This window comes from Podarcis pityusensis (assembly GCF_964106645.2).
Source record: "Podarcis pityusensis genome assembly, chromosome: 12".
Taxonomy (NCBI): domain Eukaryota; kingdom Metazoa; phylum Chordata; class Lepidosauria; order Squamata; family Lacertidae; genus Podarcis; species Podarcis pityusensis.
The window spans coordinates 22,141,793-22,158,875 of record NC_138037.1 but is presented as its reverse complement, the minus strand read 5'-3'; the positions used below and the strand labels follow the sequence as shown (position 1 = coordinate 22,158,875).

Below are 17,083 nucleotides of genomic sequence, written 5' to 3'. Positions count from 1 at the left end.
TGGGAATTAATTAAAGAAATAAAAGTAAATTTTTTCTCAAATAATGAAAATGAGGAGAACACGAGTTTGCAGACAGCCCAAACATAACCACAGCCAGACATCAGGTTTATCCTAACATGGTGTTCCCAATGACTCAGTTGGATGCTTTATCCATCCCATCTGTGTACTTTGCTGCCTTTGTGTGGGTGGCCCCCGCAAGGAGCTCAGCGTCCGGGAAGCCACCCCTTTCTCCTTCTATTGGGACACAATCACATCTATTGTTTTACTGCTGGGAAGCAGCCAGGTAGAATGACAGAAATGATCTGTTGATGTTTTTCAACTTCTCTTCCACCTTATGAATGCTTTGCTGCCTAATGGCTTTTGGACAGCATCCAAAGAACCCATAAGCACACAGATGACCTTCTCTGTGGTCACTGGGACTTCCTCCACTGTCAGGTCATCAGTTTGCATCAGAAGCTGTTCCCAGAGATCCTCTATGTTTTTGTGAGTAGTCAGGTGGAGGGGGTGTGTCTTGCTGCCTTTGGGAAGGGATCCCCGCAAACCTTGCTGCGTGCAGGGAAGCTCCCCGTATGACCATCTAGATATCAACCTAGCATGAAGCAGAAAAGTGCTTCTAATAGGCATGTCGGCACCCAGTGGAAGAACCTTTATCTGAACATCAACCCCCAGGCACTGTTATGATACAGACAATGCACTCTGACAGGTGTGGCTCTTATTGCAAAACAGTTCCCCCGGAAACTAAGGCAGAACTTCTCAGATCTTTCTGAAAGGAATAGTAGGAAGCTTGTCACAACTCCAGAAGCTGGTGCCGGACTGGAGTGGAGGAAGGTGTTGTGCGTCTCTCCCTACTCCACTCCACCCCCCACACCCCGCACCTTTGATGGAAAATGAAACTTTCAGCATGCTTTGACCAGGGAAGCCCAGAATGACTCGTGAATGAGACCCGCCGTTTACTGAAAAGAAGGAAGAGAGACATAAAGAAAAGGCGGTGTGTGTGTGTGTGTGTAAGGTCTCGGAAATTTCGGAGGGGCAGCTTCTGAACGTGGTGTGCCAAGTTCCCTGCATTGCAGGTAGGTCCACAGGGTTGCACCGCTCTTTCTTGTTGTTCTCTGTCCTTCGAGAGAGCAATGGCGGTTAGCGAGGGGGCAGTGCATTAGGAAAAGCAGCTGAGGCAGAGGAGGAGGAATCTGCTGTGAGATTCAAATAACGCACACAGCAGCGGTGGAAGGCTGTTAAAAAATAGCTGAATTCCTGCCAAATAAAATGGGGGGGGGGAGAGAAAGTCTCCAGGAGAAACCAGTTTTACAGGTTGTGCTGCCCAAAGGGCATTATGGGTTCTTTTTAAAAAAAGAAAAGAAAAGAAAATTGTTGCAAAGGGAAACAATGAACGTGCAGAAACTGTATTAGCAAAACCTCACAAGGCCTGGGTCTTCAACACAACAGTTTTTCGGGTGTGTGCACCCTTGCAGGTTGTTTCTTTTTGCACTGTTGGGCAGGTCACATTTTGTTGCTCCGCAGTTATTAGAAAAGACCCGTCCTATACTCCCACAGTTTGTTCGCCTTCAAAAGCCAAATAAACATGTGTTCTATATTTTTTTTTATAAACCTGCTTTGTAGTAGATCAGCACCATGCCAAGGAGTAGACTGTTAAACATTTACTTGGAAGGAAATAGTTCAGTTGCATTGTGCGGCCTCAATCTGACAGGTTAGCTCTACTGTGTAGGCAGGTGGGGTTTAAGTAACCATGGAGATCTGTGATGTCATGCTTGGGAAAGCATGTTAAGGCAGCTAAGGGTACATGTAGCCGTTCAAAGTCCCATAGGCTGGAAGTTGCTTTTATGCAAATGAGAAAGTTTCACTTGGAGAGGGGGGGTGAAAGGGGGGCTAAATAAATTGCAGTGGAGACACATGGGAGGCGTTTTACCTGCCTGGGATTGTAAGGGAGTTTGTTCGGAACTAAAGATTTGGGCGACTACTCAAATCCTGGGAGCTGTTCTCAAGCGTATTTCCTGGCTTGCCTCCAGAATCCTGCAATTAGGTAAACAAAAATGTCCTCCTTCGCTTTGCGACGACTATAATACGATTGTTTGAAATCTACTTGGCTGTGTTATTTTCTTGAGAGTAGAGCTGAATCAATAAACGGGGTTTTCTGGTATGATGTACACACTCTCTCTCTCTCTCTCCCCTCTCCCTCCCTCCTTCCTTTCCCCACCCCACCTCTTGATTTGAATGATCAGCAGATTTTTGAATGCTGTGAAATAAGGAGGAAGTTAGGTGACTCATGCTTAATACGAGTGTGGTATTAGAGAGGAGAAACCAGAAAATGAAAATGGATTTGTTCTATTGGTAGAACCTTTCTTACTAACAGTTTCTGCTTTCACTGTTAAGAATCAAACTTAATATCACAAGTTTTTTGGGGGGGGTTGTTTTTTGTTTTGATAAAACAGCCTTTCAAAATGCAAACTGCAGAGGTCCTTATTATTCATTATTATAACATTATTTTGTGGAAGGGCAACTTTGGAATGGGTGCAACAAGTTCCATTATATGACTGAAAATGTTTGGAGGGGAAGAGCACAATGAATTCCTTCCCATCAACGAACAAGCTACATGGATAGAAGTAGGTTTTCCTTTTTTTGCTGCTGCAATAAAATGAGCGGACTCTTACAGTTGGACCATCAAAGGGAGTGGTTTGGGTAGCCAGGGTTGAAGTGTGTAACTGGTGTCCTGGCAAATAGTTGCTTGTAGCATGAAAGGCCACCGATTCAATTGAAAGACACCTGTGAAATGTAAATGAAGGATGGAGGCATGGCAGAATACCTGGGGAATGTTCAAAACAAGTTTCTATGCTTCCAGCCCAAACTATATAAAACCCTGAGATGTATAAAGAGTTCTCATCACTTGCTGTTCATTTTTTTATATATATGAACAGAAGTAAATTTAGCAGTGCAAAACACTAACAAAATAATTGGAAACAAATGGAAATTTATTTTAAGCTCTTTTTTAACCCAATTTTTTTTTGTCTAGTGCATTGCAGATCTATTTGACTTGACAATCATGGATAAATTGCCACTATTAGTTATTAATGGGAATTTATAGACTTAATTTCAAGCCTGCTTTGTGTGTGTGTGTGTGTGTGTGTGTGTGTGTTGGTTGGGAAAGGATCTGAATCGTTATGTGTTTAATATTGAAATATGTCATATTGAACAATGTGTCAAATAAACCAGTGTATTTGCATTAATTATGCTGATTGTGGTTGATGAAGTGGAAGACTAGAAGGGGGGATATGAAGAAAAACGAGTCAATGTTAATATTATGTGAATAAATTTGTGGCTGGTAACCATATGTAGGAAAATGGCATTTGATTGCAGCAAGAATATCTTATGTGTTCTGAATTGATGCATATTTAACTAGTGAGTACCTATCATTATGACTGCGGATAGTGGCATTGTAGGGAACCTTTAGGGATGGAGCACATTTCTATGCACAGAAAAATGCATTTCATGTTCCAGTGGAATGGCTGGAAGTGCAGTTCAGGTCTTGCAGTGGTACATTTGTCCCCAGACGAAGCGCTTCCCAAGTGGACCTGCTAGCTGAGTCAGTTGCCTCTCTTTGCCTAATGCAAGGGCCGGCTCCCTAAGCAATCTGCAGGTCAGGGCCCATTTGTTCAGCACCATCAAAATCAAGGGAATGGGACCACTAAGAACTGGGCTTCCTTCTGTTTTCCTAGTCTTGTTCTAGCTTTCAAGCCGCCTTCTTGATGGACTGTCCTAAAGAGATGAAGCAGAACTAGAATTAGGTCTGCTGTTATCAATAGTTTTCTGTTTTTTAAAGTAATTTGTTGTTTTTATTTAAATAATTTATATACCACTTATGTATGATATTCTCTAAGCTGTTTACAAATATACAATGCAAAGAATAACAATAAATTAAAATGATAAAATCAGACTTCAGCTGGAATGCCTGTTGGAATAATAAAAGAAATGTCTTCAGTAGGTGCTGGAAGTTCAGTAAGGAAATTACCTCAACTGGAAGGGAGTTCCATAAAACACAATACAGTACTAAACAGTTCCTGGTAGATAGCCACGGAGGACCACTAACAGTGACTCCCCCCAAGGCATCAGTGATCAGGCAGGGATATAAAGGATTGGTTCAGTTTGCCAAGCTCATTTCCTTATCAAGGTGAAGGCAGTTCACTGCTTTGATTTTTTATTTATGAAACAGTGCTGTGTGTTCTTTCTCTCTGAATAGTTGCTTTGCAATTTTAGAACCATGAACAATCAGTCCAAAGAGCCTCTTTAGACATATACAGTCACTTTTGCATGCCAGGTGGCATGGCCTCTTGCTTGAACTGTTCCTGATCACAGACCCTTGCACTGCCCCAGAGTCTGTTTCCAAAGTTCTCCAGAGCTAGCTGCTTTCTGAAGGGGAGGCATCCGAAATGAACTGTTTCAGAACAGCCTCTTGGCATTCACTCATATCTGTGTGTAAGACTTTACCTGGCCATGTTGCAATCCTTGACTGGGCTTTGTTCAGTTGCTTCTGACAGCAGCAGCTACTCCTCTGTTTTTGTTTTCTTGCAACATTGTCTGAGACAAGTCAGCTACAAGTCCTGGACTGAGAAGCCATGGAGTCACTGCCAAGAGCTTATCTAGGCATGTTTTAATATCAAGGAGAAAGGGATTCAAGTGCAAGAAAAGTGCAAAGGAAAATGGATGTAGCTCATTTGTTCTGCTTTTGCACCAACCGGCCAATCTTCAGCAGGTTGAGTGTGTTTTCATTGGGGTCACGATGCTTCAAAAACACTGCAGTTGTCATGGGGCATTGTCCACCACATTCTAGTCTGCTTCTTGGTCTCACCAAACCTAGTATTGAATTTGTTCTCAATCTGTGTTTTGTCCTCTTCTGCCTGATCAGAGATGCAAGACTCCTTTTTTATTATTCTTGGTGTTCAGTTGGGGGGGGGGGACTGCCAAAACAAAGCTGACACTTGCTGTGGAGTGTTTTCAGAGAGCCATACTGATCCGATGGTCCTTTTTTATGCTGAAAACATAGGTGGAGAACCTGTGGCTCTCTTATATCAGGCTTTACCAGCTTTGGGTCTCCAGATGTTGCTCGACTACAGCTTCCACTATCCTTGACCATTGGCCATGCTGTCTGGGGGAGATGGGAATTGGCATCCAAGATTGGGAAATGCTGCTTTAAATGTTGTTGGGCTACAATCCCCATCATTCCTGATCATGAGCCACGCTGGCTAAGGTTGATGGGCATTGTTGTCCAACAGCATCTGGAGGACCACAGGTTCCTTTAACCCTGCCTTCATGCTACGGTGTTGTTGTTTTTTTGGGGGGGTGCCATATCTGTGTGGTAGAACACATACTTCAAATGTAGACAGTCCCAGGTTCATCGGTTTGGTGGAGGTACCATAGTAGGTTGAGCACATGCTTTTCATACAGAAGGTTCAAGACCTGGTATCTCTCAGGTTAGAAGACCTCTTCCAGAGACTATGTAGAGCCACTGATGGTACAGGACTAGATGGAGTAATAGTCTGACCTGGTGTAGAGCAACTATCTGTGTTTTCAGAACATTCAGTAGTTTCCTCAGAAGCTTATCAGGGTTTGTTTGTTTTATAAGAAGACATTTGGAAATGAGCTTTTCAGAAGGTAAGCTTGCCCACTATAACTAGTCTCCCCTACAGTGTGTAGGCATCACAGGAGCATGTTCTAGGCGTCATTGGTATTGTTTGTGAACTGATGGTAGAATGAGCCACAGAAAGGCACATGGACAAGGTTCCTTGGGGCAGGGCGGGTTAAACACTGACTTCCAAGAGTCCCTGGCAAGGACAACAGAAAGTGACCTCGGAACATGCCCATCTGAAAAACAGATATTGAAGCAAGCTTTGATCTCAAATACAGGGTGGGCAGGCCTGTAATCTTTGTTAATAGGAACCTTTAAAAGGAGAGAAGCCCATAAATAAGATTTTGTTCCTTGAAGCAGGTTGCCCCTCCTAAGTAATCGCTTCTGAACCTGCAAAGATACTGTGGCGGCAGAAAATCATTTGCTCTCCCTGAACCTCACACGCAGCATGTTTGTTTAACCGAGTTGGTGCAGGCAGCACTTCCCCTGGGCTTAGAATGGGGAATTTCAGTAATGGGTGATGTCTTTACGTTGATAATGCCCAATGCAAACAGAGTTGTGTGTAATTCTCTGACCAGTGAGTGTATTGAGGCACTTTTAATGCATGTGCCTTTCTGAACAAAAGCTGGCTGAGCCGGACACACCTGGTCAGTTAGTTCCATCTAATTTTAATCCTTGAGGTTTAAACCCCCTTTGCAGAGATCTGTTTAGGGGATCAAAAGTAAATAACACAAGCAAATCTCTAGCTGAAAGCGTTTTCTGTTTCTTTTGTCTTTGGTGAATGCATTTGCTGAAACAGCACAATAGATGGGGGAAGAAGACCCTGCCGTCATTGCCTGTGAGCGCAGCACTGTTTTGTAGTGTAGATCCTCTTGGCTCCTATATCCTCAGCCTACACTTCCTCCTGAAATTGCACCAATTTAGCAAAATCCATGACTAGGGCATTTTGCATCTGGGTGCATCAAACAACAAGGGACTGTGTTCTTTGATGTGCCTCCATTTATTTGCACTTGGGAGAGAGATGCTGTTTACAATTTGTGTGTGGTCTTTCTTTGGTTCGTTCCTCTTAATTCACAATCCAATTCACCAGTAATTTGTAAAAAAAACCAAACCAAACCAAACCAAACCACTTTAGCCCTGCTTCCTCCTACCTAGAGGTTGGAAACCTACTGTCACATTGTGTCTTAGTAGCTACCACTGTGTTATCAAAGCAAGGCATATGTCAGTTTTTGAGCAAACCATTTTGCCTACAAAGGGGATGTGTGCTTTTGTCATCATGCATAGCTAATACACAGGCAGGCCCATTTAATTGTTTGTAACTCTAGCTGTTGACTGGGTGTGTTCTGAAGATCATATCTTGGCTTTATGTGATTGTGCTTCATCCCCCTGAATGCGGCCTCATTGTGTAAGCTGGCAAATGAACCCGGAAGTCCTCAGTTAACTTCATGTCCCATTACAACTAAACTGCTTCAGAACAAGCCCTGGTTTAAATTTGGCTTCATATCCTGCCTTGATTTGAAGTCATTCACCATAGCTTCCCAGTGTAGACAAAATGAGAGACCGTAGTTAACTGAAGAATTCCTGGTTTGTTTGCTCATTTGTGCAAAGGGAAGAAGAAAGTGGTTCTTTGTGGCAGAATGAGGCTTGAACATATTTTGGCTTATTATACGAATATACTATTTTCAAGAGGGACGCGGGTGGCGCTATGGGTTAAACCGCAGAGCCTAGGACTTGCCAATCAGAAGGTCGGCGGTTCGAATCCCCGCAACGGGTGAGCTCCTGTTGCTCAGTCCCGGCTCCTGCCCACCTAGCAGTTCGAAAGCACGTCAAAGTGCAAGTAGATAAATAGGTACAGCTCCAGCGGGAAGGTAAATGGTGTTTCGGTGTGCTGCTCTGGTTCACCAGAAGTGACTTAGTCATGCTGGCCACATGACCTGGAAGCTGTACGCCAGCTCCCTCGGCCAGGAAAGCGAGATGAGCGCCGCAACCCCAGAGTCGGTCACGACTGGACCTAATGGTCAGGGGTCCCTTTACTATTTTCAAAGACTACTAGTAACCTAGACAGGTTTTTTTAATCCCACCCATTCTCTAAGAAGCTCAGGATGGCATGCATGGCTCCCCTTTTCAACAGCCCTGGGAGGCAGGGAGATAATAATGACTGGGTCAAGATCACCCGTTGAACTTTGTAGTCGAGAGGGTTTTGAACTCTGGTTCCAGTCCCAACACTCTGACCTTCATACCAGTGGTGGGCAACCTGTGGGCCCCCATCTTCATGTTCTGTGGCCCTCTGGACACTGTGGGCCTACTCTTGCTCTCCAGACCACCCCTTGGGATTTGCTTTCTTTTCCATTGGAAGGGAAATGGAAGCTGTTACATGGTGAGTTCAGGGTTTTAAAAACCCTGCAATGAGCAGGGCCGGCAAAGTAAGTTGACAGCTTGGATGTAGTGGCAGCACCTCACTGATGGTAATCTTAGCACTGTGGCTAAGATCCAACTGTTAGCCCGCTTAGCTTCTGTGCATGGAAGGCACTGTTTCATTTTTAGCGTCAGGTGGCAGAAGGTCTTGGACTGGCCCTCACAGTGAACTGCTAGGTGTGGGGAGACTGTCTGGTCAGCAGCCAGATTCCACCTCACAGCTATATGCTGGATCTAGCAACTTGTAAGCCCACATTAAATTCTCACAGAGGTTTGCAAACATTACCCTTCAACTTTATTTATTTTAGAGCAGTGCTATTTTTAGTGCCTGCTAATGTCATCTACCCATCTGTTGTAATTAGTAATAAATTACTCACAGAAGGAACAAATATTTGACTCTGATTACAATGAGTTAGAATAAGCATTGCTTTTAAAAAAAGGGGTTACATAAATAGCTATGTTAATGTCATTAACTGACTTATTTCAGCAGCGCTGAGCTGGTAATGCAATAAGAAAAAGAAAGATGTGCCTTAGCTTCTGCGTCGAAAAAAGCTGTATTTTTAACATAAAAAACCCTTAAACATCTGATTGTGATATAGTAGGGTATAAATGCAGTTATTTGACAATTGCAACTCACTGTACAGCTTTAAAATACATGTTAGAAACATCTTTGCATATTTGAGCAAATACCCCTATTACTGCTCTTTTGAAAGAATCTTTAAATAACACACAGCTGCTTAATGCGAGTCTGTGTCCTTTATGCTTTTGCTGTGGATTCTTTTCTGACGGGGTTTCTGTCACACTAAATAATTTTTAAAGAGCTTCCCTAGTTGTCGCCCCCCCCCAAAAAATGTTGCTTGCCATGGTCTTTTTTTTTAAGAAACAAATAAAAAGGCAACATGTGTTAACAGCTGTTGATTGGGGTTGAGATGCCTGTCTCCCAGGAAGCACATCTGCCCTCTAATATAGAAAAGGCTGTCAACAAAACTACATTTAGTGGTGTGACTGTGGTTGTTTTATAGGACTTCAAGTTGTGCCTGCAATTCAACATTGTTTAATACATCATGGGGGGTGGGGAACTTTCAATTGAAGCAAATGACATTATTGCAACCATTCTGATGGGTTATGAATATTTAAAAAGATTTATATAGTGCATAATAATCAACAACAAGAACCCATTAAAAACAAACGTTAAAAAGAAGTTGACATAAAATTGATCAAAATAGAAATAAAGCCAGCAGCTTTAAAGCAAATATACACAATGCAATTACATGTTAACGTGTTATGTCTGGGTAAAGGACCCCTGACAGTAAAGTCCAGTCACGAATGACTCTGGGGTTGCAGTGCTCATCTCTTTTTATTGGCCGAGGGAGCCGACGTTTGTCCGCAGACATTTTTTCCTGGGTCATTTGGCCAGCATGACTAAGCCGCTTCTGGCGAAACCAGAGCAGTGCACGGATATGCTGTTAACCTTCCCGCTGGAGTGGTACCTATTTATCTACTTGCACTTTGATGTGCTTTCGAACTGCTAGGTTGGCAGGAGCTGGGACCGAGCAACGGGAGCTCACCCTATGGCGGGGATTTGAACTGCCAACCTTCTGATCGACAAGCCCTAGGCTCAGTGGTTAAGACCACAGAAGGTTCCTGTATAATATTAATGGGCCAGGAGTTCCAGAAAGTACATTCAGTTCCTTGCAAATGTGGAATTAACATTATGTGGCCCTTACAAAGATACATCTCCTGCTATCTGGAATCCCAGCTCTGAGCATTGGAGAGATTTAAGCTGCACTCAGATATGGATTTTATTGCAGTAGTTCTAGCACTGCTGATCCAATTTCTAACTTTTTTTTTGAACTGGATAGGACCCACATGCTTCAGGCTAGCCACTCCTGCAGTAGGAAATTGGTGTCCAACTTGCAAGGCTCCTGTTTGATCCTTGCATCACCTGCCACATGCCGATTTATTTCATCACATTATTTTGCCTTAGGGAGCTGGTGTATTTGCAAAGGGACCTATTCACAACCCTTCTGAGTTGTGTAGCACTGTGGGGTGCTGCACTGGTGCCCCTAGCAAACTCTGTGCCATACCTCCAGCTGAGTGACTGCTTGTCTAAGCTATCATGCATTGATCAGCGACTTCTCTATTTATGGTGGGGAGAGGAGTCCCAGAAGCCTTTTCTTGAGCAGCGATGAGCCTGCGGTTCCTTGTTCTCAGGCTGAGAGCTGTTGCAACTGCCTTGTTAGTTGCAACAGTGCTGGCAATACGTTGTATACTAGCAGGTGTGCCTGCAATTTACCTGTCTATTTGTCCACACTTGCAGAGCCAGGGGGAGGTGGTTCCAGTGTTATGGTCCTGACTTGAATTGTCAGGCTCCCCAATGTTTGGATCTTTAAACATAACTAGTAGACAAATCAGAATTAAAGGATTTCGAGGCTGCTTCAATATGACACTGTTGATTTCTTTAGCCTTGCAGGGGAATATAAGCTCAGGGTTGCCTGTTAGCAGTCTGTTGGGTTCCAGGAAAAAGCACAGCTTTCACTTCCTTTAAAGTGAGTTTCTAGCCCTCAGGATTCTGGTGAGGAGACTGACAGCACCACCAGAATGCATACACCTGACAAAGTCAACTATAGCTCACTGCAGGGGATGTCACAATAAATCTCTTAGTGTTTTGCGGTGCCACAAGATGCTTTGTTATTCGTGCTGCCACAGACTAACCTATCCCTCTGGGAGTCTTTTGAAAGGCTCAGCTACTAGAAAGCAAATTGATATCATGGGACTGGTTCTTCCTTTTTTGCAGCTGTTGAGATGGGACTTCAAGGCCAACTTGTTCATGTAAATTATGTTAATGATGTGCAAACAGAATATGCAAATCGGCTGCCAATCTTTGACTCCTATTATGTTTGTATCATGCTGTACAAATTGCCTGCTTCTGCAGCGGAGCGTAAGAGAAAAATTCTCACTGAGCTTAGTTTGGTAATATAGGTCCAGTGGTTAAAACCCCTTCGGTAATATTGAAAAACAGGGCATGTGTAGTGAACAAACCAAAGATGCTTTGCTGCAATGTGATAGCACAATGGTTGCAACTAGGTATTTTTAGAACCTGGACTTAATTGTCATATGGTTGGGGCGTGCTAGAACACCATTTGCATTACTTCACATCTCTCTTCTTCCACCACCATTGCTGTGTGCCTTACAGCTGCTTCTGCATTCCTGTTAGAGCAGGGGTCAGCAAGGTTTATCTTGCCTGGGCTGGATCGGTCCCACGGAGATCCCTCTGTGGGCCGGATTGCGTGCGCACCTGTGATTTTTGGCATCTGCACAGGGAGCTGGTCCACTTTCCCTCAGACCTTGTGGGGGGCTGGACTACATTTTGAAGAGAACTCCCCCCACGACTCTCCCCTCCCTTCTCCACAGCAGTGGACGAGCCCTGGTGGCTGCTTAGCTGTGCATTGTGAGCGGCAGGGGCTGGCGGCAGTGGAGGGACGATGAGCAGCATGAAAGGGCTGGCTCTGGAGAGGGGCTGCTTAAAATGGCACTTGGCCAACCGTGGCTCAATAAAGCCCAGCCCCCTTCCTCCTCTAGGCAGGGCGGGGAGAAGCCAGGAGGAGGGAGGGAGGAGGCAGCGCTGCAGTGTGTGGGGGGGAGGGGGGGGATGGCGATCCACACAGTGATTCCCTGACCGTCCGCGGGCCGTATCCAGAAGGCAATTGGGCTGGATCCGGCCCCCAGGCCTTAGTTTGCTGACCTATGGTCTAAAACATCTGGAGAGCACCAGGTTGGCAATGGCTGAGTTAGTGTGCTGTGTGAACCAAGGCAATGTCTGATTAATAACATTACTGCCTCAGCCTCTTTTTAAAGCTGCTTTTATATACTATATTTGAATTGGTTGCTTTAATGTGATTTGTTGTTTTCCATTAGATTCTAGGAATGCAGCTTTGTTTATTTTGTTGTAAATTTCTGACTTTGTCTGCAGAAGACTGAGATCGAAATAATAAATTGCTTCCTCTGCCCAGCAAAGGACCGGGCAGCAACCCAGTTAATCTTACACTAACCCTATATTCTTCTTCATAGGCTTTCCTTTCAGTGAGGATTTTAAAGAAGCTGGTGCATTTGACTGAGATGAAAGCGTTTTAATGGATATAAAAATCATTGTTTTGCCCCTAAGGGACAATTTCACAAACTGTTGACACTGATATAGTCCCGCTGAAGTCAATTAGAGGCTGAAGAGCAGTTATCAGCTGCTTACGTTATCAGCTATTGCTCTGTTGGCACCTCTTAGAGACACTGCACCTGATCCCTGCTTGAGACATTTTGTGATCTCAGTTGCATGACTAGATCTGTGGGAAACTGAAGGGTAGCTGGCACTACCGTGGGGCAGAAACATGATACTGGCCACAATGGCTGGTAGGGAGGCATGATGCCTCTGAAGCTCAGCTGCTGGGAATCACAAGTTGGGAGAATGCTGTTGTGCTCAGATCCTGCTTTCATGCCTTCTGTGCCCATCTAGTCATCCATTGTGAGAACACAGTGCTGGACTAGATGAGCCATTGGCCAGATCCAGCAGGGCTCTTGTTGTGCTTTGATGGAGTAGATGATCTTTGGAGTATCTTCCAAATCAGAGTTGGAAGCGGCTTCGAAAACAATCTAGTCCAATTTCAGGCTTGATGCAAAGAATCCAGAACAAGGCAACAGATGGCTGTTGCCCATTTCACAACTGAATGGTGCACAAATTGCTTGCATGGTTCCTCTCTGTCATGTAATAAATTTGTGTGCATGGATCTCATCACACCTATTTACTCTAAGTAGGACTAGCATCAGATACAGTGGTACCTTGGGTTACATACGCTTCAGGTTACATACGCTTCAGGTTACAGACTCGGCTAACCCAGAAATAGTGCTTCAGGTTAAGAACTTTGCTTCAGGATGAGAACAGAAATTGTGCTCCGGCGGCGCGGCAGCAGCGGGAGGCCCCATTAGCTAAAGTGGTGCTTCAGGTTAAGAACAGTTTCAGGTTAAGAACAGACCTCCGGAACGAATTAAGTACTTAACCCGAGGTACCACTGTACAATCCAAAGCATTAAAGGCTGGAATCCAATTGGTGCTCTTGCTCTGACAGAGGCGTCCACTAATGGAAGAGGAGGGGAGACAATCTTTGCAGATTTCCCCTTCCCTCCTCCCCCCACAGACTCCAGCAGCCCCTGAGAAATTGTTCCAGAGGGTTGGGTACCCATGAGCATTGAAAATCTCTTCCTCCTCCTCTTCTGCTAGCCTTTTTCTAGATGAAAAGCCCTTGTGTGAATGGAAGGGTACTTACTGGATACAGAAGTCTCTGTTTCTCTATAGGAACATAGGAAGCGACCTTATGCTGAGTCAGATAGGACAAGAGTCCAGCTAGCTCAGTTTTTTCTCCACTGTCTGTCTGAAACATCATGGTTTCAGAACAGGTAGTCTTTCCCAGCCCAAACCTGGAGATGTTGGGGGTTGAATATAGTACCTCCTGCGTGGTCCTTTTCTCGTCCAAAGGAAGCCAGAACCAAGCACAACAGTTGTAACATCATCACACCTTCTATGTGATAAGTGTTCAGTTCTCCTTCCCCCCGTGTGCCAACCTTAACAGTTATTCCAATTCAGTCTTTCATAATCTGTTTCTGGGCCATGTCCTATCAAAAAAAGAGAAGCGGGTAGAAATTGACATATGTTCCTTGTGAGATGCATCCCTTTTTGTCCCTATCGGCCAGCACAAAAGCCTTTCTTATTAACTTCCCATTTTTCAGAGGTGCCCAACCACACAAGTAGGGTTTGCTTGTTTTGGAGGATTTTTTTTTTTTTTTACCAAGGTGAGGAAGGAGTCCTCCTTGTGATTAGAGGCAGCTTGTCTTTCACAGAGTTCAATGCGTACACCTGCATTCATTTCACTTCAGCCACACCCAAAGACTGCTATGCAAGCCAAGCCATGAAAAACCGGTATTTTCTATTTGTGAATCATATCTACACCCCCAATGTGCAAGAACATTTGCTCACAGCTCCGTCTCAATGCGCATACCATATGTACCTGGCGCAAGGGATATCTTTGGAGATCTAGGATGCCGCGCTGAGGTGGTTTCCTCAAAGGTTTGAGAAATTGCTGACACCAAGAATATGGAATTGGATGTTGGTCACTCTTCTAGTTCTCTGCCAAAAGGTCCACGAAGGAAAAGGAGCTTCTCATCTCTCTGCTGTTCCTGTGGTGTGTACAAAATTAACCAGGTACAGGAGAAGTTTTTGCTTCCAAACTGCGGCTTTGTTTTTTAGCTTCCAGGTGTTCTACACTGATTATGCAGGAAAAGTTAAATCCTTCAAACATATGTGACTGGAAAGGGGAATGTTCTTACTAATGTTTGAGATAGTGTTTTAGATCTGTGGATGTTTTATCAAATCTTTTGAAGATTAAGCATCTAAAATACTACCTAGCTTTTACGTAAGGCGTGTGAGAGTTCTGATTTAATACACTCTCTCAACACTGAACATCAAATCCCTTTGTGTTCCAAAACCAAATGCATTTCTTAAAAAATTATATTAAATGCCCTCATTAAAAGCGTAATTAAGTTGTTGTATATTTTTAATGAGCTGTAATGTTACTAGTAGACTGTAGGCTTCTTTTGAACATGGTGCATCGTGGAATCGACTGCATAGTATAGAGCATGTACTTTTAAGTTATGGAGATTACTGAGATGTTTCCCATTTGTTGCTTCTGTTGTGATGATTCTAACAGTCCTCTGTTGCTCTGCAAGCATGTTTTGCTTTCTCTTGCCCCTTTTTTTTCCAAAAAGCAGGTGGAGCGTGATGTTAGGATTTGGTATGAATGCAAGCTTAGCCTTACAGCTGGTTTTCAGTAAAAAGTCTCAGGTCTTAAGTATATAAAATAATAAGAAAAAAGAGAGTTTGAGCATTGCTGGAGTCCTTTCCCCCCCTATTGCTGTAGGGTCCACACATAGTAGGTTAGAGAAGCAGTGGTTCAGATCAGATGGAAGTGCTTTCATTTTAAAATTCAACGTGTTCAGTCTTGATTCTACATAAGCCTGCTACAATGGGGTGGATAGGGTTCCCATAAACAATAGTGAATAATATATATAGTTTGTTTACTGGGCCGCAATGCTTTACAGGATTCCGTTCATCCAGCCAACCAGCCATTCATCAGGGTGGATTATTATTATGCCTACTGTATAAATGGGCCTGAAGCAGAGTTTGTGTGAGTTATCCAGGACACATCTTTCAAGCCGCCAAACAGTGTTCTGGCCATTGGTACATATTGTCCCCAGTGTATGTTAGCATAAAAGAATTGCCTGGTTGGCACCTAACATCATCCATCTCAATCATTCTGTCCTCAGTAGCGGTTCATAAGCTAGGCCAGACAACAGTAGCCACTCTCTGCCCTTCGTCAGCACAGAAACAAAAGAATACAGAGTCCGAACACTGGTCCACCTATTATTGTCGACGCTGACTGCCAGTGGCTGCCTAGGGTTTTAGACTGGAGTTATTTCGCAGCTCTACATGGAGTTGTCAGAAATTGACATTAGCATGCAAAGCAGCGGGGAGAGGCTGCAGCTCAGACATAGAGGGCAGCCTTGACATTGCAAAGGATTCTGGGTTCAATCCCTGCCATTTCTTGGTAGGGCTGGGATAGGGCCCCTGCCTGTCTGAAAGCTGTTGCCAGTCAGTGTTGCCAGTACTAAGCTAGATGAACCAATAGTGGTATGGGCATCTGTGGTATGGGTTTCTGAATACTGCTGCATCCTAACACAGAGGTTGCAGTCGTAGCTGCCATTGTAATAGTAGCTGCCGATAGGGCTACCATCTATTCATTTGTTGGATAGCCCATTTAATCTTCATAAAAGGGTATTCCTTCTTTTTCACTGTAGCTCTTGGCTCAGTTCGAAATCTACATAGCACCTAGTGGGGGCTAATCTAATTATTTCTGCACAAGTCCTCCTTTGTTCCATCTTAAGACTGGTACGTATTTGGGGTTTTTTAGACCATATCTGCCTTTTTCTACCTACTACTTACTTTTGTTTTGATTTCCAGCCTGAAGAAGAATTGTGGAGAGCTCAAAAAAACTTGCTCATGGCTTTGTGGCCTATTTGTTATTCCTAATAAAGGTATAATTACCCTACTGTGGCTTTTAGATTAATCCAGCCCAGTAGATAGGCTTTACTGGAAATGTGATTGCAGTGCTTTTAGCACCCAGAATAAAATTTAGGAAACGCCTCGTAGCTAACCAATTAAGATGAAAAGTCTTCAGCTATGCTGAAGAACAACTACTAATGAAGGAAACAAATGTTGAATTCCTTATATAATTTATTGTAATGATGAAATATTGCAGGGGACGGTGTCTCTTTTGAAATCCCTTTTTAATTGGCATAATGAGGAATGGTCTTTTGAAGGGAAAGAGGGATGTCTGCTGTGATTCATGTAAAAGGAAAATGTGTTGAAGACACTGGATACCAGATTCATTAGGTACCTGTGGACAAGTTACTTTCCCTGGTTCTCTGTTGATACTGTAGTTATATAAACTTTATACTTCAATGAGTTGCTGAGGATTAAAGAAATATGGGAGGTGTTTGAGTGCTAAGCGACATGTCATTACTTTTTAGTGTTTTTATCAGAAGATGGAAGTTTAGGTTTTGCTTTCAGGTCTGTCAGAGGTGATGCTGCTTTTAGGTAATGTGAACCTCTCACCTGCATTATAGATTATCTTTCTCTTTTCGCAGAAAGCATCACACTTTGTCCACATAATAGAGTGATTAAATGCACACATCCTTTTCTTCCTTTGCTTCCAGGTGCGACCTGCCAGGTTCTTGTATGAATAATAAAAGGTCACCCCCCAAAAAAAGTTTGCATTTTGGTGTCAGGCAAGAGAAGTTCAATGAGTTCTGTTTAAGGCAACAAACACAGTTTCTTTAAAACTCATTGCAACATAGGAATTCAAATTGTATCTTAGTATCCAAGCCATAGTCCAGACTAGGATTTCCATCCCTTCCTTTTAACAACTTCATT

The 17,083-nt window shown here is 43.6% G+C and overlaps 1 protein-coding gene across 15 annotated transcripts in view; it reads left to right on the top strand.

The window, feature by feature from the left end:
- KIAA1217 overlaps nucleotides 1-17,083 on the top strand; it is a 370,991-nt gene that overhangs the window by 190,904 nt on the left and 163,004 nt on the right. Inside the window, exon 1 of one of the 15 annotated variants that reach the window (XM_080974359.1) lies at nucleotides 871-1,070. The exons of 11 other annotated variants lie outside the window; for them this stretch is intronic. Coding sequence is in view for 2 of the 4 variants with exons in the window: in XM_080974357.1 (XP_080830483.1) it covers nucleotides 14,189-14,296 (108 nt within the window). In the remaining 2 variants the exon portion in view is untranslated. Of the gene's footprint in view, nucleotides 1-870; nucleotides 1,071-1,883; nucleotides 2,039-2,540; nucleotides 2,619-14,047; nucleotides 14,297-17,083 lie in introns of those variants that run through there. 3 more of the 15 variants (XM_080974360.1, XM_080974356.1, XM_080974357.1) reach the window with 3 other exon arrangements.